Here is a 26,311-nt window from a genome sequence, read left to right on the forward strand (position 1 = left end):
GTTGTTCCATGCACCATTTACTAGGGAGGGCAAGAATACACAATTTGAGTATCTTCTGGGGTTATGCCATATCATATGATATTTCATACATCATATCTACCATGTATCATATACCACAGTACTTGGGGGAATTGGAATAAATGTTATTCCATTCTTCATGGAAAATTAGTGCAACATTTGGGTTCATGTTTGTGGCAACAGAACTTGTTCCAGAGAAGGAGAAAAGGCAGTTGACGTTATGGCAAACCCTGAATAGAAATATGTATGTGCCATTCACACGCTTTTAAATACAAGGGGGGTTTGACATATGCCGTCCAGCAGAGCTCAGCACTCGTGAGTGGAGTGAAGCAATGCAAGTCCAGGTGCCACTAAGTGAATGCATGGTGTGCATGTGTTGGACTATGTGCTGGGAGCTTCACAGGCAAGCAGGAAGGTGTTCTTTCCCCCAGAAAATTTGCAGACAAAGCATAACGAGAAAAGGAAGCCTGGAGCTTGCTGTAGCTGGATTACAAGAGAAATGCTTTGTGTGCTTAATCTTGTCCCTGATTAAGGAGGAGGGGGCAGTGCAGAAGCACAAAGCTTGCCAGCCTGCAGGTAGAAAGAGGAGGAGGGGGCTGTGAGTCCCCAGGCAGGTGTTTGCTGCAGCAGGTTCTCCCTACTGATGTCCCTTGCCTTGTGTTTCCTTCCCAGCACTTGTTGTGGCTGTCCTGCGCTTCATTCAGCTGAAGCCAAAGGTGCTCACCCCTTGGCTGAACATCAGCGGCTTGGTGGCTCTGTGCTTGGCCTCTTTTGGGATGACCCTACTCGGCAACTTTCAGGTACTGCTCTGCAGGCTTGGACTGCTCTGTCTGTGATGTGACTTCCCTGCTTTTCTAGTGGCTCTGCTTGGGTCTTTGAGCCAGCTGTGATGTGAGCCTGGGAAAAGCACATGCCCCAGCCTGTGGCATTCACATTCTCTGAAAAAATCCTTTAGCCCAGGATTTTTCTCTTGGGAAGCTGAGAAGCCTCAGAGAAAAGGAAAACAATTCTTGTCTTATTTGCTTCTCCTGTGTTGTATTCATGCATGGAATGTGTTTGGAGATTGTTTACCCACAGGTGATTGCCTGATTGGATTCTGGTGTGAGTTGTTTGACTCTTTGGCCAGTTGGGGCCAAGTTGGATCGGGACTCTGGAAAGAGTCACGAGTTTTCATTATTATCTTTTTAGCATTTGGTAAGTATCTTTTCTGTATTCTTTAGTATAGTATTCTTTAATATAATATCATAAAGTAATAAATTAGCCTTCTGAGAACATGGAGTCAGGTGCATCAGTCCTGCCTTCATCGGGGCAGTTCTCAGCTAATACAATACCAGCCCTCCCTTTACCTGCTCTGCCACCTTTATCTGCCACTTGTGAGCTGAGATGAAGGGCCACAATCACTTTTCATGTGTCTCCAGCAGGGTTTGCACCTGAATGCTTAGACCCTCCTGAATCTTTTGAGCCATGCGAGTTGGCGCAGATTGCCCTGGGTAAAAGGGTTGAGCGGGAAGTTTGCAGCCACATCTGTGCAAACAGATGCACAAATGCCCATACAAATTTAGCAGACAGCTCAGTGTCCTTCTTTTAAAACATATGTTGCTTTAAATCTACCTCCTGCTGATCCTCAGACCTGTCAGGAGAGGGACACAGCAGAGGAGTGCCAGGACTTCTTTGGATGTGGTGGGTGTCTGGGTGAGGGCCCTCCCATTCCCCCTCTGTCCTGCAACGCTATAGCAACAAACATCTGCCACATCTGTAGGGATGGGTGTCCCCTGTGATCACCATTGTGTCTGTCAGGGCTACAGTGAAAATCAAGGTGTTAGAGTCAGTGGGGCTTGGGTTTGACTCTGAGGCTCTGTCTCTCACTGGGATGCAGTGAGACCCCCAGTAATGGCAGGAACTGAGAAAGGCCAGTGCAGGCTGGCTGCTTCCCTGGCTTTGCATGACAGGGACCCGATACAGAAATGGTACTTGTTTTGTGAAGGGTGAGGAGGATCTCTTTGGATTGTACAGTTATTGAAGGAACTTGGTGTCCTTTACAGTTGACTTTGTTTTTTTTTTTTTTTTCTTTCCTTTTGAATGAGGTGTGAGATAATTTGACTTTTATGGACTTGGTCTTCCTAACTCCACAGCACAAGCGCAAAACCCAGGGTCTTGTTTTTTCACATGAGCTTTCCAGCTAGGAATTATGAAGCCTTTGTAACAGCTTTGTCTACCTCTGAGAAGAGTATTTCTAGTACAAGACAGGCACTAGGAAATGGTTTTGACCTTGCCTTCCATTTTTCAGTCTTCAGAGCAAATAATTGTAATTTAACACTAGATGCTTTGAATCTTGCCCGGCTATAAATTCTGATTATTCCGATATCTGATTCTAACTATCCATTGCATGTTAGTTACCTAGATCTTTTGCCAAGCATGAAAACATGCTGTAATGAGACCTTAGTCTGTGCCTCTCCCTGCCTGACTGCTGAGCTGAATGTGGCATTAAATCATATTTCTGGAAAATTATACATCGGGTGTTTTAGAGGGACATTATAGCTGTGAGTCTCTTGCAGTGCTGACTATCTTGGGAAAGGCAGCTCAATCCCATTTTTGCCTGAATGATTATTTGCACCTACTCTTGAAAGAAATTCAGGGTAGAAAGGAGGGGAGATATCAGTGGAGACACAGCAACTAGGTTGTTGTCCTGTAGATTGTGTCTTGTTTGATGGGTATTTGTTAAATCATCAAACAGGAATTAAGGCTGCAGGAAGAAGTTATAGACTGGTGGTTTCTTTTCCAGAAAAGCCTCAGAGGCAGAGGGAAAAAATGGAAATTGTTTGGCTTAAGTCTGTGCTGGACTTTTTGAAAGGATTTGCAGCCTCAAGGGATGTTTTTGCAGATTCTTGCTAGTTGAACCTGGCTGTCATTTTGCCTTGCAGTGTTGCACAGTCAGAGCCCTGTGGGACAGGGCAGCCCAAGGAACAGGGAAACATTGGCACAACCCCAAGATGGGTTGGATTCATGTTGCCTCAGACCCCAGTGGTCGAGGATTTGGTGTAACTTGCCAAACCAGGATGGGCAGAAGAGGAAATTTGGAGGAACTTGCCAAACCAGGAGCATATATTTGTGTTTTGGCTTGTGCTAGCTGAGGGGAGTGCCAGGGCTCTGCTCCCTGCAGCTGGCACTGAAGGTGCACAATTTGCGTCCATTGCAGGGAGCTGTACAAGACCCACAGTGGTTGTCCTTGCCTGCCCTGGCCATCACTTCAAGCCAAGGAAGAATTTATTTCTGAGCATTGCATTTGTGAGTCTTGTCAGGGAGCTGTGGAGACAGTCCCCAAGCAAGTGCATTTTCCACAGTGCTCTTGGGCTTTGGGCAAAAGATCTGCTTGACTGTGACAGCTGTCAACTCACCTTGGTTATGTTCCACCTTACCCCTCTGCCAGAAGAAAGGATACAGCATCTCTGTCTCACACCCCAGTGATATCGCTCTCCCCTACCTCCCTCAGCAGCAATCCAGTTAGCTCTCAGATAATTCCTCTTGTGTCCATGCAATCACTGCTTTATTTGTTCCTAGCTCTCCAATGATGAGGAGATCCACAATGTGGGCACATCACTGACCTTCGGCTTTGGGACACTGGCATGCTGGATCCAGTCTGCCCTTACCCTCAAGATCAACCTGAAGAATGAGGGGCGGAAAGCTGGGATTCCACGAGTGGCTCTCTCAGCCAGCATCACCCTCTGCGTGGTGCTCTGTATCCTTTTGTCTTGCTCCCTAGGAAGCCAGGCATTGTGTCTGTTCTGCGGCAGCTCTTCTCACACTCTCCTAGGATCTCAAAGCATTTTGGAATGCTAATCAGTCTGTCTTCATGGCACAATCCTATTTCAGTGCCACACTGTGTAGAGTGATGCTTCCAGATTTCACAGAAAGGGACAGTTTTGCAGGTGATCTAAATAGAAGGAAGTATTTCACAGTGTGGGCTGAAAGGTGTTCCCGTTGTCTGTGGTGGGTGCACTGATCTGATCCAGTTCCCACTAGGAAGCTCCTGGCAGGTAGGAGCCCACAGCCAGGTCCCCACTTGCTGGCTCTGTCCCTGGCTAGCTGGATGTCAAGCAAATCACTGACTTCTCTGCACCTGAGTCTTCCCCCCTGTAAATGTTTATCACTCTGATCTGGGATCAGGAAGCCCTGGTCTGTATAGGAGAGCTGCTGTGCTCCATGGGCATCACTGAACACCTGACATCCCTTTCATCTCTAGCATCACATTCACACTCTCCTCATGATGGCTGGATGGGTTGACTTATCCAGGTGACTTAGTTCAGATTTTTTTCCCTGTTGGCTTTCAAACTGGTTGGTGTCTCTGCTCCCACTTGTTCTCCTTGACTTCCCTCTTCCAGATTTCATCCTTATGGCCCAGGGCATTCATATGCATGCTTCCAGGATCCAGTGGGGACTAGTGATGTGCTTCCTGTGCTACTTTGGCACCTTTGCAGTGGAGTTCAGGCATTACAGATTTGAGATAATTTGTTCTGAGTACCAGGAAAACTTTCTGAGCTTTTCTGAAAGCTTATCAGAAGCCTCTGAGTACCAGACAGATCAGGTGTAGCCTGTCCTCTGGCAGGGGGGAGGGGGGCAGGTGTGGTCTCATGGGTGAAACATGACCTCATTTACACTTTTTTTATGAGTTTATTTTCATGTGCAATCATGATGGCATTGCCAAAGGGCTCTGAGGGTGGCTGTCTCACTAAGAGCCAAACAGAGGTGTCTGCTGGAAGAGGAGTGGATCCATCTCAGCAACAGCGTGAGAGAGCACAAGCTGCTTAGTTTGTGCCACCCAGTGACTCTTTCTGAGTGGCTCTCTCACACTCCTGTTGCTCAAAACATTCAGCAGTCTGTCCTTGTGATGCCCCTCTGAGGCTGGTCCTGCTCAGCCCACCCTGCAGGGAAGGAGGTGAAGGAAGCAGACTTCTAACAGCAAGAGTCTTCAGGAGCCACCTGTTCCCAAGTCACCAGACTGCATCTTCCGTGTGTTTCCTGGGTTGTTTTCTTTGCTGCCAGCTGAGGGAGCTTGGTAAGGGGAGCAAGAGCAGCTGTTTCTTCAGAACCTGGAATCAGACACAAGACCCAAGTGGACTGGCTTTTATGGCAAGCAGGCAGGCATTTCTTCCAGCCCGGAAAGCGGCCGATGGTAAATTTGGGTTTGGAAGGAGCTGTGCTGTGATCAGGAAGTGGGACTTGGCTGGTGCTGCCTTGTAGCCAGGCAGATCATCCCCAGGCCAGAGGGGGTGACAGTGGGATGCTGTGCTTGGCTTCCTGGTGGGCACTGGTGGGAGTGAGGTGCTGAATTGAGATGAGAACATCTGTGTGCTCTGAAGGCGACCCAGAAGAGGCTGCTTCTTCCATGTGTAGTGCTTCCACCACACATTGTGTATAGTATTGCAAAACCTTTTTAAAATTTTTTTTATGTTCACTGAGGGGGAAAACATTGTGTTAGAGACACCAGGCTCATCTGCCATGAGAACAGTACCAGTGCTTCTGGGCACAGGGTTTGGTTTTGTTCCTTGTGCAAGCCAAACTTTAGACATGCTGGTTTGGGCTCTGGGTCCCTCAGGGTGGCCAGCTATCCTGAGTGGAGCCTGCTGCAGGTTTAAATGGGCTTCCAGGGTGCCAGGAGGGAGTTCTGGCACAGAGGCTGGCTGATCTGCCTGAGGGCTGGAGGTGTGAGGAGGGAACAGCAAAACCAGAAGGGCTTCTCCCTCCCTAAAGGGAGGTCTTCAAACAGAAGGTCTGTTTTCAGAGGAGCTCAAAACCTGATTTTGGGAAGTCTGCTGTATTGCTTGGATAGGGGAGTGATGGGAGTTGCTTCTCATGAACATGGCTCCTATTTTCCTCCATAAACCAGGCTCAGCTTAGTTGTACATCTTGTCTGAGCTGCAGGAAAACAAGCAGAAATTAAAATGGTAGGAAAAGGCACTTGAAGGGGAACTCATACTGCTCTGTGGCATTTCTGACAGAGAGGGAAAAGGCTAAAGGGCATTTAGTCTTTTGCAAATGTCACAGGCCTCTCCTGAGAGGAGAAACAGTTGAGACAAACTCTGTGTTAAGTAGAAAGCTTTCAGCCAGCCCTTTATTTTTTGTGCACCAAAACTTGTTCTCAGGCAGCTGTTACAAATCCAGAGGATTTTTGGCCAACAGAAGGTTGTTGTGGATTGCTGAAGGCTTCCTCCTTGTAGCAGTCATGAGTGGAAAGCTTTCCCAGAAGGATGTGCTGAGAGTGGCCAAGGACACAGCAGTGTGAAGTGCCAGCTCCCTAGAGGCTCATGCAGGGATCTCCTTCTGGGCAAGGACAGGAGGGGACAGTCTGGAGAACATGCAGGTGGGATCCTCTTGCACTGGCACACACTCAATCCATTTGGAGCACAAAATAGCAATTTGTTGTAAGGGCGTTTTACTGTAAATAGTCCACTGTGTCTTTTTTTCCCTAATTAATTAATGCTTTCAGGTTTTTATTTTAGCTTTTGTAATTTTATCAAAGAAAAAAAAAAGATGATGATGTGGTTATTTTTTTTCCTTTTGCTCCTTTTCCTATATGCAATCCAAACTGAACCTCGGGTTTTTAGTGATAAATCTGTACATTTCTTAAGAGTATTTCTAACAGCACATTTCAGTACAACTAAATGACAACCGATGTACACTAAAACATGACCACTAAATAAAGAGCTTTTATGGAGAAAGTGAGCTTTATTTTTGTCCCTACCCCAAGCATAGCTTTCTGATGGCAAAGGCAAAACAAAAGGTGAGTATTTATTTACAGTGTAATGATTAACATTATCACTTAAGGAAGCCAGGGACCATTCAGCCATGCAGATACACTTACTGTAACAGCACTCATTAGCAGGCTCTTTCTAGGAGCAGCATCACACCCACTGCACAGCCCAGAAAGGCATTTGGACTAGCTGCCCCACAGCCTGACCTGCTACTATTAAATTTTTAGAAGGGCCATGCTGGCACAATGTGGTTTCCTCCCCAAGTGCTTGTCTCTTCATTGTTCTTTACCCATCAGCCTCCCTCAACAGGGGTAGCTGTAGGTGTAGCTCAGAGCTCAGGAAGGCAGCAAGCACATCCTGTATTCTGGCTGGCTGTGAGGGCAAGACACCAGTGCATGAAGTGCCAGGAGCAGGGAATGGGGAAACAGGATTTCAGACAGGAGTTTCAGACTGCCTCTGACTCCACTGCTACCAGGTATAACCTACCTGTGGCTCTCACTCCTGCACTGAGCCACAACTGAAATCCTAAAATGGTCAGGGAGGTAGTACAGCTTCCTTGGCAGGACAAGGCTGCTGCCTTAAAGAAAGGATTGGGGAAAGTGAAAGCAGGAACACAGTGTTCACAGGTTTAGAAATAAAATAATAAAATTTGCCCTTTAGGTGCTGGGATCACTGGTGCTAAGACAGGAAGCTAAATGCTGTGATGGAGTGAACGCAATGAAAGAAAAGCTGTGTTTTTATTTACTACATTAGGAAAAGCTCCAAGACCATGTGATCTACATTGGCACAATTTAGGTAAGGTGAAAAGGTCAGGGGTTTAATTTTCATCAAATGCAGCAGGATGTCTGCCCTCAGCAGTTTGTCAAGGTCTGCTCACAGCTGACCACTGCTATGAATGTGTGACTAGGTGATCTTGAATGGAGAAGGAGCTCCGTGGGTCAGTGCTGAGATAACTTCAGAAATGTTGTCAAGGTGACTTTGGGGTTCAGACAGTTGTATCCCATAGCCCAGTACCATGATGCAGCAGTGAAGTATGTCCAGAATTTAATTTTTAAACCTGTATATTTATATATACTCCATTCTGGGTAGGCTGGCTGTGGAGCACTAAGTAGCTTCCATATGCAAGTTGTACTGTTTTGTACCTAGAGCTGCTGCAGACAGAGCCAAGATACACATTGTTCCTTGTCTAAAGAGCCTGCCTGCAGCAATGGCTGGCTTCCTCTGTGGCAGCCCAGTCCTACTGTACTATAGCCCACAGCTGGCATTTCCCTTTGGGAGTTCTAACTGTGAATGTTTTTGACTAAGCTAGAAATCCTGTCTGCAGGGAGAAGCTCACATATCCCCCCATGGTCCCCAGTGCTCCCTCTGGGACAAGGGGACATAAACCTTGTTTGCAGACTGCTTCTAAAAATGACAGAGCTCACGGTGGGGCATCTCAGCACCAGGTTTCAGGGGATGAGTCTGGAGGAAGCATTCCCTTAGCTAACTGCTAGCAAGGAAAGGAGAGGAACAGCAGGGCTCATAGGTGCTGCTCCCTGCCCTGTTCCCAGCTCCAGCTGGCAGCAGGCTTCTGTCCTACTGCATGAGGGGCCCCACACCATACTCTCCATCCATACCTGCCTGCACGAGGCCCAAGACAAAATATGGATTTGGTTTGAAATTCTGATTATGGACAAAATGACCTAACATTTCACAAGGACAATTAGGTGAAGCACGGTCTTTTGTGCATACACCGCTTTTCCCTAAGTGGAAGAAGGCAAGAACAGTTCGGTGAAAGACGAGATGAGGCTGTAATAGGATTTCTCATCGTCCGTCAGTCCTGCGTTGCCCGGTCTGATCACCACAGCCACGTGAGTGTCTGCCTCCTCGGCTGCATTGGCTTCTGAAACAGAGAGGGGAGAGTGGAGGGGACAGCTCTTACTGACCTCTTCACAGCAGGGTCCCTGAGGCTTGAGGGTGCCCCAGAACACTTGAGAGCTTTTAAAGGCTGAGACTGAGAAAGCAGCGTTTGCATGTGGCAGGGCTCTAGAGAGGAACCAGCTCCTGGCAGACCTGCTGTGGATGGCTGTAGCTGCAGGAATGGACAGGAGCTGGCTGCCTCACCATCCCCTCCCCTCTGCCAGCTGATGGCTGTCCAAGACTCCTTGCAGGCAGCACACGCCATCAGCTCGATTCCTGTCATGAGGCTGTGGTCAGCCTATGGCATTTGTGAGTCAAACAGCCCCCTCTCCCAGTCACTTCTCACAAGCTTCTTTTTGCTCCCTGAGCACAAAAGGCCACTGGAAGATGATCCAGGGAAAAGGAGGTAACTACAAGCTCCTACCAGCTCTGCTGCCAAGGCTGGGAAGACGATAAGGACTAACTCTGGGGGACTGAGCTGGCTCAGAGTGGGACCCAGTGCTATTTCTGCCAGAAAGATGTTTCCAGCTAAAGCAGGAAATTAAATTAGCTTCTCAAGCCTAGTTTTCCATGGGTCAAGTCTTGGCAACCTGAAGCAATGTTTTCCTGCTGCTAAACACAACCTAACCATAAGTGGCACAAAGCACCAGCCACGTAGCAACACAGCAAACACCATCATTTCCCCTGAGCGCTGGCCAAACCACTGACCCTGTTTGTAAATGGGCCATGCTTCAGCACTCTCTCCTTCCTGGCTGGGGCAAAGGCAGGTTTTCTACTTGACCTGTTTTCCCATTGCAGTGCTGCACATGGACATCCCACTGCTGTGTGCAAGCCCGGGTGTGTAAGGAAGGAGGATGGCAGCAGCTAGAGGGAAGGTACTGAAGCATTTCTGAGGTGCTTGTGAGAAGGCAGCAGCACACCTCTGAAGAGCATCTGCCTCCTCTGCACAGGTGAGAGCCAGTAGGACTGGCAGGTCACATACCTCGAGGGACATCTGTCAGGAAGAGGATGTTGTTGGTGGCACACCCAATACTGGCGGCAATCCTCCTGTAGCTTTCACTTTCTACCTTGGGGCCTATTTTGGTATCAAAGTGGCCATCAAAGAGCTGAAAGAGAGAGAGAAGCACAGGCCATTGCTGAGTGTCTCCTGGAGAGCAGGGATAAATCTCCCTCCCCCACTTTCTGCCACAGTAACAAGGGGTTGGTGCAGCCTTGCTCTCACAGTCAACTTCTTGAGATGAATTCCCATGGATTAAACCCACTGCCCCACCTTCCTGTCACAGAATTAATTCACAAAGTGTTACAGCAAGGGTGGTTGTGGGAAGGGAGTGCTGTGCAGGGGGAGAAGCTGTAAGGAAGGTGGTAAGGTTATCTACCTCTAGGATATCACCTTCTGTAGAGTATCCAAACAGCAGCTTCTGGGCTTCGACGCTGCCTGAAGAGTAGATATAGACCTTCATTCCTGCTTCCCGCCACTTCCGGATGGCTGGAACAACGTCCTCAAAGATTCTGGAACAAAACAGGGCAGCGGGTAAGGGCAAACCCAGAGGCACTGGAGGGACATCATTAGTCAGGCACTGTGACAATTCATTTTGTCCCATTAGTTTGCAAGGGGACTTCATTTTCAGTCTGCTCAGGGCTCAGAACCAGAAGGTCTCTTCCAGCACCAGGTGATGAAGAGCCAGGCAAGGAGATTTTAGAGATCTCACTCCTTGAACGCAGCCAAGCAGGCAGATTTCCGCACAGTTTTTGGGTCACTCTAAGACAATTTAGCCTTGTTTTTAAAAACAAAACCAAGAGGATATGTCTCTCTTGACTTGTTTTTGGATGTTTACATTTTTCTGTCAGCTCATTTTCTTCTTCCGTACTCCTCATCTGGCAAAACACTTTGTGAATATATGGGTTTGTTTTACTTACTTAGAGACCTGAAATGCACAGTTTAACCAAGCATCTCTTAAATAAGAAGACCAGGCTTAATTTCAGTTGTCCCTACTTATGCACTCCTGTGTTGTGGCTGAAACAAAGAGGAACCTGAAGACAAAAAGAAGCGGAAAGGCAGGAAACACACAGGTAAAATACAAAGCAGGAGGAAACAACTGAAAGGGTCTGACCCTGCAACCCTGATTTGTTTATACTTGTTCTAAAATATTAGTGCAATTTGGGGATTGAAAATGCAAGACAGAGAACTGTAAGAAGCTCATACTTGTGACTCTTAGTTTACCAAGAAATCTCTCAAATATTGGCTTATCTGCTGAGCTAGTGATGCTACTTGTATTTGTAAGTGGGGCTGTTCCCAGGAACAGCTTATGCAGCTCTTCTGCTAAGAAACTTTTAGGAAAGATGCCCCCCACACCTGCTCCCCAAGAGGGGGCACACAACTACTCACACAATTACTCACTCTCCTTTGACGTGCCCGGTGGCATAGGCTGCCCTCCACATGTGGCCCTGCAGCTGCTTCAGTGCTGTGGTTTTCCTGTCCATGGACATCTGCCAGTGCACGTTGTCCACCACGGCCTGGATGACGCGCTCCAGCTCCTCCTCCCCGCTGCCGCTCTCCAAAGGGATAGGCACGGCCCCGTCCAGGCTGGAGTCCTCCTGAGCCTGCAGAGTGGTGTTAGAGCACAGTGCTAACAATGCCAAGGCTGTGGGGCTGATCCCTGCATGGGCTGTTCACTAAAGAGCTGGGCTTGCTGATCCGTGCAGGTCCCCTCCAACTCAGACTGCTCTGTGATTTTGTGCAATCATCCGTGATAAAAACAGGGGAGGGAAGAGGTGGAGCAATTTCCACACCTATGATGTAGGAAAGTGATCTAACATCTACATCCATGCACCACTGTGCAGGATGCTGCTCAACTGCTCTTCACAGGAGGGGTTACAACGTTGCCTGCTTTTCTCAATGGAAAACTGAGACTCCAGTTATGTTTAGAAATACTTGCTTGGACTGTACTTTCCAAACCAAACAATTAGCATTACTGTAGCCGTATTGCAAATACTCTAATGAGAACTATGCTTGCTTAAGTATTTAATTACTGTAATTATGGCAAAGAAGCAAATGCATCTGTTGGCTTCAGCCACAAGTTTCAAATTCATGCTGTGTCCCTGTACAGAGACAGCATCCACTGCCCTGTGTGAAACAAGTGCTCTGCCATCCCCCTGTGCTGCTTCCCAAAAGAGGTTTGGATTCAAGAAGTGCAGGCAAAAAGCTGGAAAGTCTTGGCTCAACAGCTGCCCCAGGGCTGTGAAGAACAAGGTGAGCTGAGGGAAGCTGCTGCCTGCCAAGCCCAACTTGGGCTTCGGATGAGGGAGAAGCCAACCTCCAAGGCAACTGGCCTCCATAGATGAGGGCAAAGAGATAAGGACAAATGTGGGGTGACCGGGAGAGTCTGAGTGACCCGAAGCCTCAGGCATGCTATGAAAATGCAGAGACAGGGAATGACTCTGCTACTTAACCTGTTTCCTCAGAAGTCCCACATCCCGCTGGCACTCCTCCTCCTCCCAGTGAGCACGAAGATACTCCTTCACGTTGTCTTTGATGTAAGGGAACAAGGTCTCCTGGCAGAAAAAGAGGCTGCTTCTTTAAGCTGGCAGAGGTATGGCTTTTAAAGGAACATGCTGCCCTGTACAGTTATTTCCCAAAATTTAAGCTTCCCCTACAGTGCTGCAGCTGGTGAAACTTCCTGCCAAGGGTGTCTGCCTGGTCACAGGACCGAGCCAGCCTCAGGTCAGGATCAGTGCAAGTGGATTTTTTTACACAAATGTTTACAAAGCTGAAACTTTTCAAGCCTGCGATGGAAAGGTGGGTGATAACTTTTCCTGGGCTTGCCAAAAAATGTCTCAAATGGCACATGTGACCCCCACATTCCCACCAGCTGAGGAATACAAGGCTGACAATATATGTACTCTGAACAGATAAGTTATGCTATTGTATTCTTGATGGGGCACTTGTCCTAGAAAGGTCATTCTGAAAACATGTCTCAACCTTTCCCCAAAGCTAGAGGACCTTTTAAAAGGAAAAGCCTGGTCCGGTGACACTGAACTCCACAGGACAGTCTTGCAAATGAAATAAAACGGGGTTTGGGAAAAACACCACAGGAAAATTACAAACCTTCACGGAGATCCCAAGGACAACCAGAAATCATTACAAATTGCTCTCATTAGTGGTGTTTCACAAGTCAGAAGCCACAAGCAGCCACCGTGTATCCCCAGGTACAGGAAAAGCTTCAGGGCAGGGAAGTCCTTCCTTTGGGTAGAGACCTGAGCTTTTCTGAATTGGGGGGAAAAACTAACCTGAACTCACCTCTCCTCAAAAAATGGCCCATAGTTTCCTCTTCCTTGTTGTATGTCATCTTTAGCTTGTTACTGAATTAAGAAAGCAGCAGTCCTGAGATTGTGATGTGATCGCAGAGCTGCAGGATTTTCTATTGCTCTAATACTGTATTTTCCATGTTTTATATTTTAAAACCAAGGCAAATTGCTTTAAGAATTACCACAAACTTGCCTAGGGAAATCAAAAGCCTTGTAATGCCCCCAGTTAATCTCTCATTTCCTTTACTTTCAAGCTATCTTTTAAATCACAGAAGAAATTAAAGAGAATCCACTGGGAAATGCAGCTGACCTGCTAGCTTGGTTTAACCTCCTTTACAGCTCAGATGTCAAAAGGACACAATTGTTTTTCAAAAGCAGTGTTTCATACTCTTGTGCTGGCTAAGAAAAACTCCCAAACTGACTCAGAAACATCAGTGGATTCTGTGATTTGTGAGATTTTAAAAGGGTAAAAGTCTTGGTAATTGCATAAGTCTGAACTACAAGGGGACACCCACGTGACAGCTGGAGCAGTGGACAGCTAGTGGGACAGATGGTTTATGGATGCCAAAGTGATCCCAGTCAATGATATACTAAGTTTAATAGGTCATGAGTCTGTGTGGAAGAAAGACTCCAAATACTCTCTTTTCTTGTATCTTTCCTTAATCCACCCATCAACTGACTCATTCTATTTCCTTATTTTGCAGATTCAGTAATTTTAACATTAGAGAAAGGATTAAAAAAAATCATTTAATATTGAAAAATAAAGTGTCCACTGAACCATCAGTGGACCTTTCAAAGGCAAATAGAGGTTAACTGAAAAACCAAATGAAATAACTTGTTACAAGCATTTTCAGGATTTCCATCAAACTGAATTTTACTGAGAATCAAAACTCATTTGGCCTCCCTGCAACAGAAAGACTTTGGGTGGAAACGCAGAGTCTTAGGTGCATGGCATGTTATTTGCGCAACTGCAAAATGGCTTTGAGGTAGAAACAACTTCTTCAAGGGCAGAAACAGAAACTTAGTTGCTCTGTTAGATATTTAGTAAGAAACCTGAGCTGTCCAAACTGTTTGAACTGAAAGATATTGAGGGGAGGGAGGCAGCTGTAATGCCACCTAGGTCTGAAGTTTCTTCAAGAGCACTGGAAGAACATGGACAGGAAAGATGTAGGTCATGCTGTTCATCTGATAGACTGTGTTAGCAGAAGCCTCTAGAAAGGCAGGCAGGAGCCTTCACCTGCCACGGGGGTCACAAAGCACCTTAGTAAGCCACTGGCTGCAAAGATCCACCGAAAGCTATAAAGTCTCACGGAGAAATCCAGGTTAATGAACGGCAGGAGAAGGGATCCATCTGCAGCCTCCTGCGAACCAAAGCCTCCCGCAGAGGAGGGACCCCGGCTATGACAATTTGCAGATCTCTAAGCACCTGTGACTCGCAGACTTCCCAGTTCCCTCGGTTCTGCACCTAAACCAGCATTTCCAGCAGTCTTAAGTTTTTTCCTAGGCAGGGGAAGGCACTCGTGCCTTGGCTGCCACTCCAGTCCCGGTGGCGAACGCTCGGCGTGTCCCCGGCGCTGCCCGCCCGCAGGGCTGGACACGCTGCCCCGGCACACCGGGGCATTCGGCTGTACCAGCCTCCCGAAGGGAAAAGGCAGCGGATAACTTCGATAATTATCGATTACTGCAAACTGTTAATTACTGAAATTAAGGCCAAGAAGCATCGTACTTCAGAGAGCTCGCACTGAGGCTATCTGCAGACCCGGGCGCGGTGCTGCAGCTCCAGCCATCAAAGGAACAACGATGCTCGAGGGCTTTTCCGGGACGAGGCTGCGAGCACCCCAGCTGCCCTATATCCATCAGCGAAACAAACCCCTGACCTGCTCGAATCTCCGAGCACCCCAGCTCCCTATATCCATCAGTGAAGCAAACCCCTGACCTGCCCGAATCTCCGAGCACTCCATCTGCCCTATATCCATCAGTGAAGCAAACCCCTGACCTGCACCATTCTCCGAGCACTCCATCTGCCCTATATCCATCAGTGAAGCAAACCTGACCTGCCCGAACCTCCGCGGCAGGGACCGGCTCCCCAGCCCACCGCAGGCCGGCCGATCGGCAAAACAAGGCGTATTTTCTCGCCAGCATTATTCGGAAAAACGCGGAAAATGGGTCATGGCTTTCGTTCCCGGCGGCACCTCGGCCTGCCTTGAGGCGAGCTCAGGGCCGGGGAGGTCACGGTACGAAGGGCGATGATACGGGAGCCCCCCGCGACGCCAGGGCTGGGGGGTCACGACAGGAGCGGCGATGCTACCGGAGCCCCCCGCGGGGCCGGCAGCCACCGGGTCTCACCTGAACGAAGGCGATGGGGGTGGTGGTGCCCTCGATGTCCAGCAGGATGGCGCGCACCTCCGCCGGCACCGGCAGCACGCCCATGGCGGCGGCACGTGGGGCGCACCGGGGACGCGCGGCAGCGGCGGGGAGCGCCGCGCCGGCTGTGCCCGCCCACGGAGCGCCCGCCCCGCCCCTCCCCGCGGCCGCCTGAACGGGGTTTCCGGGTTACGCGTTACAACCCACCGCCGGCCGGCCCGCTCAGCCCCGGCCCCCGCCCGCCACGGTCCCCGGTGCGGCGGCGCCCGTGCCTGCCCGGAGCCGCGGCACCGGCCCGGCCCAGCCCGCGCGATGGCGGCCGCAGGGCGGCTGCTGCAGCCCCGCCGCGAGCCGCCGGGGGCGCTGAGGCGCCGGGCGGGAGGGCGGCGCTGATTGGCTGCCGGCGCAGCTATATAAAAGAGGCGCAGGCGGTGCCCGGATCTCTTCCGCCGCCATTTTCTGCCGGGCTCAGGTCTCCGCTGTCTCCGCCGCTCGCACGAGCACCCGCGCCGCCCTCGCCCCGCCATGGAGGACGCGACCGAGATGAGCGGCGGCCAGGAGGAGTTCGCCGAGGGCTCCAAGATCAACGCGAGCAAGAACCAGCAGGACGACGGGTAGGGCTGGGGACGTGGTCGGGGGGGGGAGGTGTGGGGGAGTCGTGCGTCCATCTCTGCCGCCCGCCGTGCGGCTCGGGGGGGCGGCTCGGTGGCTGGGGGGAGCGCGGCCTTCCCTTCCCGCTCCATGGCCGCGCCCGTCTTTGTGTCCCGGGCGGGTGACCCAGTTTCCGCGGGGCGGGGACACGGACGGGGGGGGCCGATCGGGGCCGTGACGTCACCGGCAGCCTATGGGGGCGCGGGGGGGCTCTCCCGGTGCTCCCTCACCCGTACGCGCTTCCTGCCCTCCAGGAAAATGTTCATCGGAGGCCTCAGCTGGGACACCAGCAAGAAGGACCTGACGGAGTATCTCTCGCGCTTTGGCGAGGTTGTGGATTGCACAATCAAAACAGACCCGGTCACTGGAAGGTCGAGGGGGTTTGGGTTCGTGCTCTTCAAGGATGCTGCCAGCGTGGAGAAGGTGGGTGCTTTCCTGGGGACCCATGGCACGAAGCCAGCTTGTGTGGCTGTGGCGATCTGAGACTTTTTCCTTTGTCTGCTTTTTAGGTGTTGGAACTGAAGGAACACAAACTGGATGGCAAGTTAATAGATCCTAAAAGGGCAAAAGCGCTGAAAGGGAAGGAGCCACCCAAAAAAGTGTTTGTTGGTGGGCTGAGTCCAGATACATCTGAAGAACAGATTAAGGAGTACTTTGGTGCTTTTGGCGAGGTATAGTATATTGGCATATAAGAATACCTCTAATTCTCAAGTGTAGTCTTGCCTTTCTCTTAAGAAAGAATTTGTGAGGAGGGAGTTGGCCAAAACTAGAGATAGTTGAATCTATATGTAAATGATTTCATGAAATTGTAATGGTCTGAGCTGCTAAAAGTAGCATAGATTCTGCACTGCCAGATGGTTCTGGTAGTATAAAAGGTTGCTTTCAGATTTCACACATTGCTTATATTCATTTTGATTTCAGATTGAAAACATTGAACTTCCCATGGACACAAAGACGAATGAAAGGAGGGGCTTCTGTTTTATCACATACACAGACGAAGAGCCAGTAAAGAAGTTACTAGAGAGCAGATACCACCAGATTGGTTCAGGCAAGGTGGGAAAACTCTTGTTCTTAGCATGTGAAATCTGTCTCTGTAGGCTTCTGTGAAAGAAACTCAGAGTGCTCTTGGAATTCTTAGTAAGTTAAAGGATTTCTCTCCTTACAGTGTGAAATCAAAGTAGCACAGCCCAAAGAGGTGTACAGGCAGCAGCAGCAGCAGCAGAAAGGAGGGAAAAGCAATTCTTCTGGTGGACGTGGAGGCGGAAGGGGGCGTGGACGGGGTGAGTATTTTCAGTGGTTCTCTTAATCTAAGTACTTACCAAACACTCAGGTGTTTATAGATATTCCAGGCTGCAGGCTGTGTGCAGATCTCATGTTTAAACCAAATGTGTAAAGTAGCCTGTTAGTAAGTGGCGTTTGTTGGTTATGGTTGCTTGTTGAAGCTGAGGAATCTCCTCTTGCCCTGCTTGCATTCAAGTGGTAAAGGGGCAGGGTGGATGTAGGGTGCTTCTGTACACCCTTAGTGGACAGTGTAGCCATCACAGTTACACTTTCAGTTGAAAGGGATACATTTAATTGGCCATGGGTGAGAGACCAGGAGCTGTTTGTTAAGGAGTGAGTGGTCCCGTAGGTGCACCTTCAAATGGATCAGAAGGAATCGGCTGGTGCATGACAGGTTACTGCATCTCAGTCCTTGAAGGTTAAGCATACACAACTCACACCACACAGTAAGGCTCGTCCTGTGGTGTCACTTGGTGCTCAGGCAATTACTGATTATTCTCGTATCCAGGAAGTTAGATGAAGGGGCACAGGAGAGGAGTGAAATAAGTTTTGAAACTTACCGTTGCTATGCTTGGTTTCAGGTCAGGGACAAAACTGGAACCAAGGCTTTAATAATTATTATGATCAAGGCTATGGGAATTACAATAGCGCTTACAGTGATCAGAGCTACAGTGGCTATGGAGGCTACGACTACTCTGGGTACAACTATCCCAACTATGGATATGGGCCGGGATACACAGATTACAGTGGTAAGTGGCTTTGCCTTCGTTCCCGATAAAAGAGTAACACTGCTCTTAGTCAGCCCGTGGCTCTAAAGATGAGATCCCTTGGTGTGCTTCTGTGTGTGAAGTCTCCCTCTGAGGCTGGTGTTAACACTTGTGGGTTCTGTTTTTCCCCCCATGCTACTTCCAGGCCAGCAGAGCACGTATGGGAAGGCGTCCCGTGGCGGCGGCAACCACCAAAACAACTACCAGCCCTACTAAGGCAGTACCTAGTACCTGACAAACAGGTGTGTACAGGAGCACAAGCTCCACTCCAACTATGCCTAATCTAATTTAAAGATCAATAGACAAACGAAGAGTAAAAACTTGCCTAGCATGACTTTTCCTTTAATTAAGCTTTTGTTAACTTAAAAAATACTTTTTTTTTTTTAAACCAGCTTTGCCTACGTGTCTATAGATCTTTAACTTTGTAAAAGTGTGACTTTATCTTCTTTAGTACTTCAGAAAAACATAAGAGTTTTTCTGGTTTGCGTTGTGTACCAGGTGGTCTAGAGGAATAATTAAACTTATTAGAAGTATTAACAGGTAAAGTACTGAAATGGGTACAACTTAAGGAAAACAAGAATGTTGTCTTCTAACTCTGACATTATACCTTGTTTGTACCCGCCAGCGGGAACTTCATTGCAGGCCGTGTGTCACCCTGACCACGTCTATCTCTGGGGTCGCACGTTGCAGGCAGAGCGCAAGGCATACACCAGAAAACGCTGTCCTGTGGTATGGTCTCTTCCAACTTCATGTACCAGCGTAAAGATTAAAGTGGAAAACTTCAGACTTTGGCTTCTTTTTTTAATCTTTTTTGGAGATTAAGTGTCTTTAACTTAAATGGTTTTTTGCAGGAGTTAAAGTACATAAATGCCTTTACAGCTTAATCATTTGGTCTTCTGTTTAGTGTTGTATTTCAATTGTGGAACCTCATTTTAAATGTGCATTCTTTAAGATTTTAATGCTTGCTTTTTTCTTTTTATAGCTAATAGTGAAATCTGCAAACCAAAACGAACTTTTAAATCTGGATAAACATTAAAGATCATATGCATATGGACTGTCCAAACTAAAGTGACCTGACTTGTGTTGCACATAAGTCGTTTAGTTGTATAAACAAATAATCAAAAAGCCTTTTGGCAGTGTTTCCAATGGAAAAAGAAAGTGATCCAGAGCCTGCCTACTTGTCTAGATTTGGATTAGTTGTTTTGGATCAGCCTCCTAAATGGGCTGAATATTTGGGAAAATAAATTACTGTTGGGTAACTAAACAAACCTCTTGTGTTACCTTAATAAATATGCATATGATCTTTAACAGTGAAGAAAGGAATATATAGAAGACTTAAAGCAGTTCATGAAAATGGACCTTTTAACAATCCTGTAGTAACTGTCACAGATCTGACATGCATTTTGTCTTGATTTTTTAGGTAGAGATACTGCAACAAAAAGCCATCTTGCAACGCATCGTGAGTGAATGGAGGGTGGTCTTCGTGAGAGGAGATGACTATTTTGTAAAAGACTTTTAGTGAATGACACAACTGTGTCCAACTGTACATAGCGGCCGACTAGTTTTCTTTTATGGTTTTTACTTTCTTTTTGCCATTCATGTTACGACACAATGTGGACTTGTGTTTATACAAACTTTATTTGTATAATTTCATGTTTAAAGATTCTCTAATAAATGCTTACTTAAGTGAGTGTGGAGTCTTGCTGTCACCTTCAAGTGTTGTAACTATAGTTTTACTTGGATAGGAGGCCAGATCGCTCTGGGAGATCAAGGTTACTGTGAGAACAGGTCTATACACCCCATTCTTCCTCCTGATCTGTTCCTGGGAACACCAGAGTGCTTGGAATTAGCATCACTGTGGAAGATGGCAGAGTTGTGTCATGCCCTCTGCAGCAGCGAGGAGAGAGTGGTCTGTGGCACAACGCTGCCAGTTATGTACATCTTATCTAGAACTATAGCAGAACCTTTCAATGCTGATATCACTGCTTGAGGAGTTAGAGCTTTTCAAGGCTTCTCGAGCACTTAAAACCTTAAGTATTCCAGAATGTAGCTTAATTACTTTCCCTCACTACTTCTATTCCAATTCCAAGCAAGAGATTGCAAGTTCTTGAACTTCAGAATCAGCAACTATTTTCTGTACAACTGGGTACAGGTTAGGTGCTGTACTGGACTCACCTGGATCAGAAAACAGATTTCCCAGCTAGTGCACACTAGCAAGCAACAACTAAAAAGCCGGGGTGCCTGATTGCTGGAGAAGGAACACTGCATTATTAACCCATCACGTTTTCCAGATTAGGAGAGTGGTTGGGATGGGTAAAAGAGCATACATGTTTTGTCTGAGGCAAAAGATTTGATGTTTCTCAGCATAACTACCAGTCAAGCATCAAAATAAATGTTGCTTGTTAAAGCTCACTGATGTCACTGACTACAGCCACGACTGAGCAAGAAGTCCCAGCGCTGTGTGAGTTCATACACTGCATTCGTGAGTGCAGCTGGATCCAGCACTGCCCTCCACAGCAGCTGAGGGGCTGAGGGAGACTTGTGCCACAAGAACGTGGCTTCATTGCTCCAGTGGTTTGTTAATGCACAAAACCCTGCTAAGTGGACAGTGAAGTGCAGCTGGAGTACCAAGGAAGGGCAGGTTTGGGCTCCTCAGCACAAGAAAGGCGAGGGGCTCCTGCAGAGGGTCCAGTGAAGGGCCACAAAGATGATGATGGGAGCTGGAGCTTCTCTCTCACAAGGAGAGACTGTGGGAGCTGGGCCTGTTTGGTCTGGAGAAAACTGAAGGGGATCTCACCATGCTCATCAATATCTCAAAGACAGGTGCCAAGAGGATGGTGCCAGACACTTTTCAGCGCTGCCCAGTGACAGGACAAGGAGCAATGATCACAAACTAAAATATAGGTTCCACTTCACCATGTGTGAGGTTTTCTTACGCGGAGGGTAGCAGACCACTGGAACAGCTGCTCAGGGAAGTTGAGTCTCCCTCTCTGGAGCCATTCCAAACCCACCCCGACCTGTTTCTGTGGCCCTGCCTTGGGCGGGGGGTTAAACTGTACGATCTCCAGAGGCCCAGTCCAGCCCTATCGACTCCGTGAGTGTCCATGTAGGCCCTCCCGGCTCCGGCCGCTCCCGGGGCTGTGCCGAGCTCCCCCCGCGCTCCCTCACGGCTCCCCGGGGGCGGTGTCACGTGTCCGCCCGCCGCGCTCCTTCCGGCCGCCATTTTAGGTTGGGTCGGTGGCGGCGCCATTAAAAACAGGGAGCGAAAGGAGGAGGGATCGGCGGGATCGGCGCGCTCGGCCGGGGCCGCCAGCGGGGCCGGGGCCTCGGCGGGGAGGCGGCGGCACCGGGGGTGGCCGGTGCGGGGCGGCGGCGGCGCCATGTCGGATCAGCAGTTCGCTCTGGACTCGGCGGCGGTAGCGGCTGGCGCCGGGGGCAGCGCGGCCGAGCCGGCGGAGCAGCCTGAGGGGCAGGCGGGGGCGGGGAGCACCGATGGGGGAGGCGGCGGCGGCGGCGGGGTCGAGTCGGAGGGAGCCAAGATCGACGCCAGCAAGAACGAGGAGGACGAGGGGTAAGCGGCGGGGCGGGTTGTGGTTCCCGGGCGGGGCCCGGCGCCCCCGGCCCGGCTCCGTTCGCTGCCCTGTTTGTTTACTTGGCGCCGCGGCGACGTCACGGGCCGAGCGGCGGGGGCGGTATCTGGTCCCGATGGTGTGATGGTGCCTCAAAGTGCAGGCCCCTTTTACTTATTTTTCTCTTTGACGATGAGTTAAAGTGCGGTGCATGTGTGAAGACAGTAACTTGGTGTAGCCGAATGCTCTGGTTGCAGTTGCAGTATTGCCCTGTGTTGCAAACATTACTGAGTGTTAGTTGAGTGCTGGAGGCACTGGGACTTCTTCCCAGCCTAAAACATGCCTCTGCTTCTCACAGAACTTGTTGTCGGGAGGATTATGTTAGGTGTTGTCCGAACTTGAGCAGTAGGAGAAAAGGCAGGAAGCTAAGCCAGGGGAGGTTCAGGTTATGCATCGGGAAAAGGTTTTTCACCTAGAGGGTGGTTGCGCAATAGAACAGGGAAGTGGTTACAGCACCAAGTCTGACAGAGTTCAAGAAGCACTTGGAAAATGTTCTCAGGCACATGGTGTGACTCTTGGGGTGTCCTATGCAGGGCTGGGAGTTGGATTTGATGATTCTGATAGGTCCTTTCCAACTCAGCATGTTCTATTACTCTGTTTTATGGCGAGTAAAGACAGCTTTTAGTCTTCATAGGGTCTCTGCCTGGGGCAGTGTCCCTTTGTATTGTTGGTGAAATTTGTGTGTAATAAATCCAGTGACAGGACAGGCTGTTGCACTCTGCTGTCTCCTGTCGGGCCGTGAAACTCGAGCTGCAGGTCTGTTTTTGGTCAAGGCAGAAAATAACTTGGATAAAGGAGTGCTAACTGCTGTGTCCTGCAAATACCTGCTGCAAAACCTTCCTGAGTGTCTTCCTCCTTCAGTAATAACCTGGGATGTTGCTGAGAGAGATGTTAATAATTGGGATAATGCAGAGAGAGAGAGAGAGCAGGAACCCTTATTTGATTATTTTGCTGGGATTAGCAGAAATTAAAATGGTTTTGTTACTCTTCAGCTGTTCTTAACAGCTGCAAGTGCCTTTGGCGTTTGCATGTTTGTTTTACTTATTACTCTTGAATACACCCCAATTAAAGAGTTTTCATGCGCAAACTCAGGTTCTTTTGAGGCAAGAGAGCCTAGAAAAAGTGGTCTCTAAGCGGTGCAGTGATATTGGCAGTGATTACATGTATCACACTTTGACTTGTCTAGTTCAGTCTTTTAGACTTGTCAGTTTTTGTTTTGACAACACTTCTGGTAGTAAAGGGAAAAAAGCCAATCTGTGCTACCTTGTTTAGCTAAGTCTGAGCTTTGAAAGCTTTCCCAGTGCACTTCTGGTAACTTATTTTGGGAAACTGTATGTGCTGATGTGGCTTAGACCAGCCAGACTGCAGGCTAGGAAATGTTTGTATTTTACAAGCTTTTGGCAGCACTGTGACACTGCTCCTGAATTGGTGTGCTCGTGTTTGTGGTGTAGCCCTGACCTGAGCTCACTTTCCCTTGGAGCAGTAGTTGATGTAGGGGCAGACTGAAGCAGCTGTGGTTTGCTGCTCTGTGACTTGGCTCAAAGGTGCAGTTCCTGCATGGAGAGATGAAAAACCTTCTGAGGCTGTTGGTTTCAAGCTCATGTTCTTGGTCTGCCTGTCCTTAGGAATACAAAGCAGGGTCTTTGAGACAGGTGGTTTGTGTAGCCAGTGTCAGTTCAGTAGTAACTGCCAGAGCATCACTACCCCTCATGTGTCAGAAACACGCTGCTGCATCCTCTGTATTTTCTGTTTGGCTGCTTGAAAAGCCCTCCACAGAACAGCTGACAAGCTAAGGACCTTAATGATGGGTGAACAAAGGGCAGAAAGCTCCTTTAATTTACTGCTTGTACTGGTGTGAGGCTGCTGGTTTACCAGGGTGGGCCATTTCTTCCATGAGGAGAGTAAGAAGTCACAGCTGATAGAAAGGGCTGTTGGTACTTTGTGGAAGAGAGATCTGGAACTAATTGGAAAAGTGGATAAAGGGATGGGGAATTGGTGCCCCTTCTTTACAGATTTGGAGACTTGTGATAAAAACATCTGAAGCTCCTGAACCCCTCATCTGTATGGATTTTGTCAGAAACTGAATGCTCTTGTTAATTCTGTGAGAGCACAGCTCAGTCAACAGAGGTAGTTCAAAGGAGCAGCTTTTGATTTGAGAGAGTTTGAATTGTGGAGGTACAATGCTCTTTTACATGACTGGCAGGAATATTTGTGCGTGGGAAGTGGAACAGTTGGGAACATGATACAGTGGTTTTTCAGGTTTTCTGATAACTCTGATTGTGAAATAAGTTGGGATAGTTAAAATGGGCAAAGCTTTGTAGAAAGTGCTTTTATAGATCATAATGGATCATATTTCTTGGTTAGAACTCACAGTAAAGTCTTCTTTATGAGTATTAGAGGAGATCATATCAAATCAAATCCTCTTCTGAATGGGTTCCTAAGCCCTATGCCTAATAACCTGGAATGTTTCATTTGTGTGTATACTGGCTTGATTTTTCATCTTTTAAATTTTTGGGGTTTTATGCCTTACTGACGTGCTGGGATGTTCATGATTTGATTCTCAGCTTCCAGTGTGCTTTTGAAAATACAGGTTTATGAATTATGTGCTGTACACATCTGCCCAGGAACACTGGTGCTGTAGAAAGACTGGAAAGACATTCTCTTAATGATAATGGATTATGCCAGGGGTTTATATAAAGTTCTTGTGAGGAAAGAACTTCTGACCATCCAATACTTTGTTTTTTCATAACTGCTTTCTGGGGAAGGGAACTTGACTAAACTTTATTTATTTTAGTTTATTAATTTGGGCATAGGTCCAGACTGGTAGATAAATGCTTGTTAACCACACTTCCTTACAACTCTAATCTGCCTGCTTGTGTTTCAGTTGTGTGGAGGCTCCACAGATAACTGGATGGAATTAAACTTGTGATGGGGATGTGAAGAATTAGTAAATTATCTTTTTGTTACTACTACTAGTGGTTTCTTGGGACAGCAGAGTAAGCAGCTACAGGAGGAGACAGTGAAAAACATTTGTGTATGTGGAAGTCTTTATCTGTCCTGGCCAGACTCACTTAAGCAAGTTGTCAAAAAGTGCAGGCCCGTGTGTTTAGTGACCTGACTGATAAAATCCTGCCAGTTCCATGCATTAGGGTATTGAGCTCATAAAGCTTGGCAGTGCAGGATTTTGGGTAACACACATTTACAGATTGACCAACTTATCTTAACAGGAAGATGTTCATTGGTGGCCTTAGCTGGGACACAACGAAGAAGGATCTGAAGGACTACTTCTCCAAGTTTGGTGAAGTTGTGGACTGCACTCTGAAGTTGGACCCCATCACTGGGAGATCGAGAGGCTTCGGCTTTGTGCTCTTCAAAGAGTCGGAGAGCGTGGATAAGGTAGGATTAAAGTAATGAAACATGTTCAAATTCAGGTATCAGAGATAAAGCGCTCACTAGGATAACTGTAGGCGTTGTTCTTGCATCTTCTCGTAAAGATGATTCAGGGGTGCAGCATGTTTAATGTGCTTGTGAAAATGCTTTCTTTTATGAACCATCTTACTTGTGATGCTGTGTCCAGGACCAGCAGTGATTCCTGAGGTATGGATTTGGGCACTTACAGGTTCTTCAAGTCATTGGACTTGGGCACTTGAAAAATACAGTGTATAAATGTCTGCTGCCTGCTGCTGTGAAAGCAGCATTTGCAAAGAACTTGTGGTTCTTTGCCTTGCGTTCCAGAGCTGTACCGTGAATCCCTAGAGTATGGCCAATAGCTTTGATACATTTAAGCTTTATCCAAGCAAAAATTAGTTGTTAACTTTTCTAAAATGCTGTGGATACAGCACACAGAAATGTTTTCGCCTTTATGACCTTTGTGATATCTAAAGTACAGATTTTTTACTTCATAAGGTTTGAGGATGAGAATAGTACTTCTTGAGAGATGTTACACTCTTGCTTCTGCTGGGTAATAAGTGGTTCCAGTTGTCAGAATTCTGTGTCCGTGGATAGTGATCAGAAATCACAGAACATTGTTTTTGTGCAACAGCTTATTGCTGTGATCCAAGTACCATTGAAATTGAAGCAATTTTGACCTTACTAAAACATCAGTGAAGCATTTAGCTTGAAGTGTGTAAAACTGTGTTTTCATTATCCTCAGGTCATGGACCAGAAAGAACACAAGCTGAATGGAAAGGTCATTGATCCAAAAAGAGCTAAAGCCATGAAAACAAAAGAACCCGTTAAAAAGATTTTTGTTGGGGGCTTATCTCCAGACACACCTGAGGAGAAAATACGGGAATACTTTGGAGGTTTTGGTGAGGTATGTGGTGAAACAAACTGTTTTTATTTGTGGAACCTGTTCTGTCTTCACAAATTTATTAATAGAAAGCATCCCCCATGTGCAGCCTGCATGGATGCTAATGTAAGCTTGATGGCCACTGTAGTTTCATGCGTGTAAGTTGTCAGAATGTTGATGTTTCAGTTACAGGCTCTGAGTTGAACTGCCTGGTTTGATGGAAGGGGGAGCTGGTTAAGTCAGAGAAGGAGGCAGTGTTTTGAGCAGGGTGCTTTGGTCAGTGAGGTGCTCTTCAGCCCCCCCAGCTCATCTTCTATAGCACAGATTGAGACAGTTTTACCTAAGTTCTGTACAACT

At 47.9% G+C, this 26,311-nt stretch overlaps 4 protein-coding genes and 1 long non-coding RNA gene across 17 annotated transcripts in view; 3 read left to right on the forward strand and 2 right to left on the reverse strand.

Moving 5' to 3' along the window:
• Positions 1-6,734, forward strand: part of TMEM150C (transmembrane protein 150C) — a 26,048-nt gene extending 19,314 nt beyond the window's left edge. For all 7 annotated transcript variants that reach the window (XM_059844058.1, XM_059844055.1, XM_059844060.1 and 4 more), the window contains 3 exons: positions 691-818; positions 3,577-3,754; positions 4,398-6,734. In XM_059844058.1, coding sequence (XP_059700041.1) covers positions 691-818; positions 3,577-3,754; positions 4,398-4,606 — 515 coding nt within the window. In that variant the 3' untranslated portion in view covers positions 4,607-6,734. The remainder of the gene's footprint in view (positions 1-690; positions 819-3,576; positions 3,755-4,397) is intronic.
• ENOPH1 (enolase-phosphatase 1) lies at positions 6,722-15,474 on the reverse strand. Of its 2 annotated transcripts, XM_059844052.1 has the most exons (6): positions 15,318-15,474; positions 12,117-12,218; positions 11,065-11,267; positions 10,043-10,175; positions 9,649-9,772; positions 6,722-8,649 (listed from the first exon to the last, which is right to left on the reverse strand). In XM_059844052.1, the coding sequence occupies exons 1-6, from the start codon at positions 15,399-15,401 to the stop codon at positions 8,510-8,512; spliced, it is 786 nt and encodes a 261-aa protein (XP_059700035.1). In that variant the 5' UTR covers positions 15,402-15,474; the 3' UTR covers positions 6,722-8,509. The 2 variants fall into 2 exon arrangements, with proteins under 2 accessions (XP_059700035.1, XP_059700036.1); XM_059844053.1 differs by lacking the exon at positions 12,117-12,218 and having other exon boundaries at positions 15,318-15,465.
• Positions 13,614-15,311, reverse strand: LOC132326176 (uncharacterized). The gene is made up of 2 exons (XR_009486157.1): positions 14,908-15,311; positions 13,614-14,848 (listed from the first exon to the last, which is right to left on the reverse strand). It is a non-coding gene; the product is annotated as an uncharacterized LOC132326176 (long non-coding RNA).
• A 281-nt stretch (positions 15,475-15,755) lies between the features above and the next one.
• HNRNPDL (heterogeneous nuclear ribonucleoprotein D like) lies at positions 15,756-19,724 on the forward strand. Of its 3 annotated transcripts, XR_009486160.1 has the most exons (9): positions 15,756-15,949; positions 16,241-16,409; positions 16,496-16,657; positions 16,908-17,039; positions 17,152-17,266; positions 17,849-18,016; positions 18,180-18,276; positions 18,660-18,763; positions 19,455-19,724. XR_009486160.1 is itself a non-coding variant. In XM_059844066.1 (8 exons), the coding sequence occupies exons 1-7, from the start codon at positions 15,861-15,863 to the stop codon at positions 18,248-18,250; spliced, it is 906 nt and encodes a 301-aa protein (XP_059700049.1). In that variant the 5' UTR covers positions 15,756-15,860; the 3' UTR covers positions 18,251-18,276; positions 18,660-19,724. The 3 variants fall into 3 exon arrangements, 2 of the variants coding, with proteins under 2 accessions (XP_059700049.1, XP_059700047.1); XM_059844066.1 differs by having other exon boundaries at positions 18,660-19,724; XM_059844064.1 differs by lacking the exon at positions 18,660-18,763 and having other exon boundaries at positions 15,757-15,949.
• A 1,675-nt stretch (positions 19,725-21,399) lies between these two features.
• HNRNPD (heterogeneous nuclear ribonucleoprotein D) overlaps positions 21,400-26,311 on the forward strand; it is a 9,041-nt gene continuing 4,129 nt past the window's right edge. For all 4 annotated transcript variants that reach the window (XR_009486158.1, XR_009486159.1, XM_059844062.1 and 1 more), the window contains exons 1-3: positions 21,400-21,605; positions 24,891-25,059; positions 25,817-25,978. Coding sequence is in view for 2 of the 4 variants with exons in the window: in XM_059844062.1 (XP_059700045.1) it covers positions 21,415-21,605; positions 24,891-25,059; positions 25,817-25,978 (522 nt within the window). In the remaining 2 variants the exon portion in view is untranslated. The remainder of the gene's footprint in view (positions 21,606-24,890; positions 25,060-25,816; positions 25,979-26,311) is intronic.

The sequence above is a fragment of the Haemorhous mexicanus genome, chromosome 4 (genome assembly GCF_027477595.1).
Source record: "Haemorhous mexicanus isolate bHaeMex1 chromosome 4, bHaeMex1.pri, whole genome shotgun sequence".
Classification (NCBI taxonomy): Eukaryota; Metazoa; Chordata; class Aves; order Passeriformes; family Fringillidae; genus Haemorhous; species Haemorhous mexicanus.

Bases quoted from the DNA above. Each gene is read 5' to 3' on its own strand.
- ENOPH1 (XM_059844052.1), bottom strand. From the start codon at position 15,401: ATGGGCGTGCTGCCGGTGCCGGCGGAGGTGCGCGCCATCCTGCTGGAC. The intron at 10,176-11,064 runs GTGAGTAATTGT...GTTTTGTTCCAG, and splicing joins ACCGGGCACGTCAAAGGAGA to AATCTTTGAGGACGTTGTTC. The intron at 8,650-9,648 runs GTATGTGACCTG...TCTCTGTTTCAG, and splicing joins CCTGACAGATGTCCCTCGAG to AAGCCAATGCAGCCGAGGAG.
- HNRNPDL (XM_059844066.1), top strand. From the start codon at position 15,861: ATGGAGGACGCGACCGAGATGAGCGGCGGCCAGGAGGAGTTCGCCGAG. The intron at 16,410-16,495 runs GTGGGTGCTTTC...TCTGCTTTTTAG, and splicing joins ATGCTGCCAGCGTGGAGAAG to GTGTTGGAACTGAAGGAACA. The intron at 17,040-17,151 runs GTGGGAAAACTC...CTCTCCTTACAG, and splicing joins ACCAGATTGGTTCAGGCAAG to TGTGAAATCAAAGTAGCACA.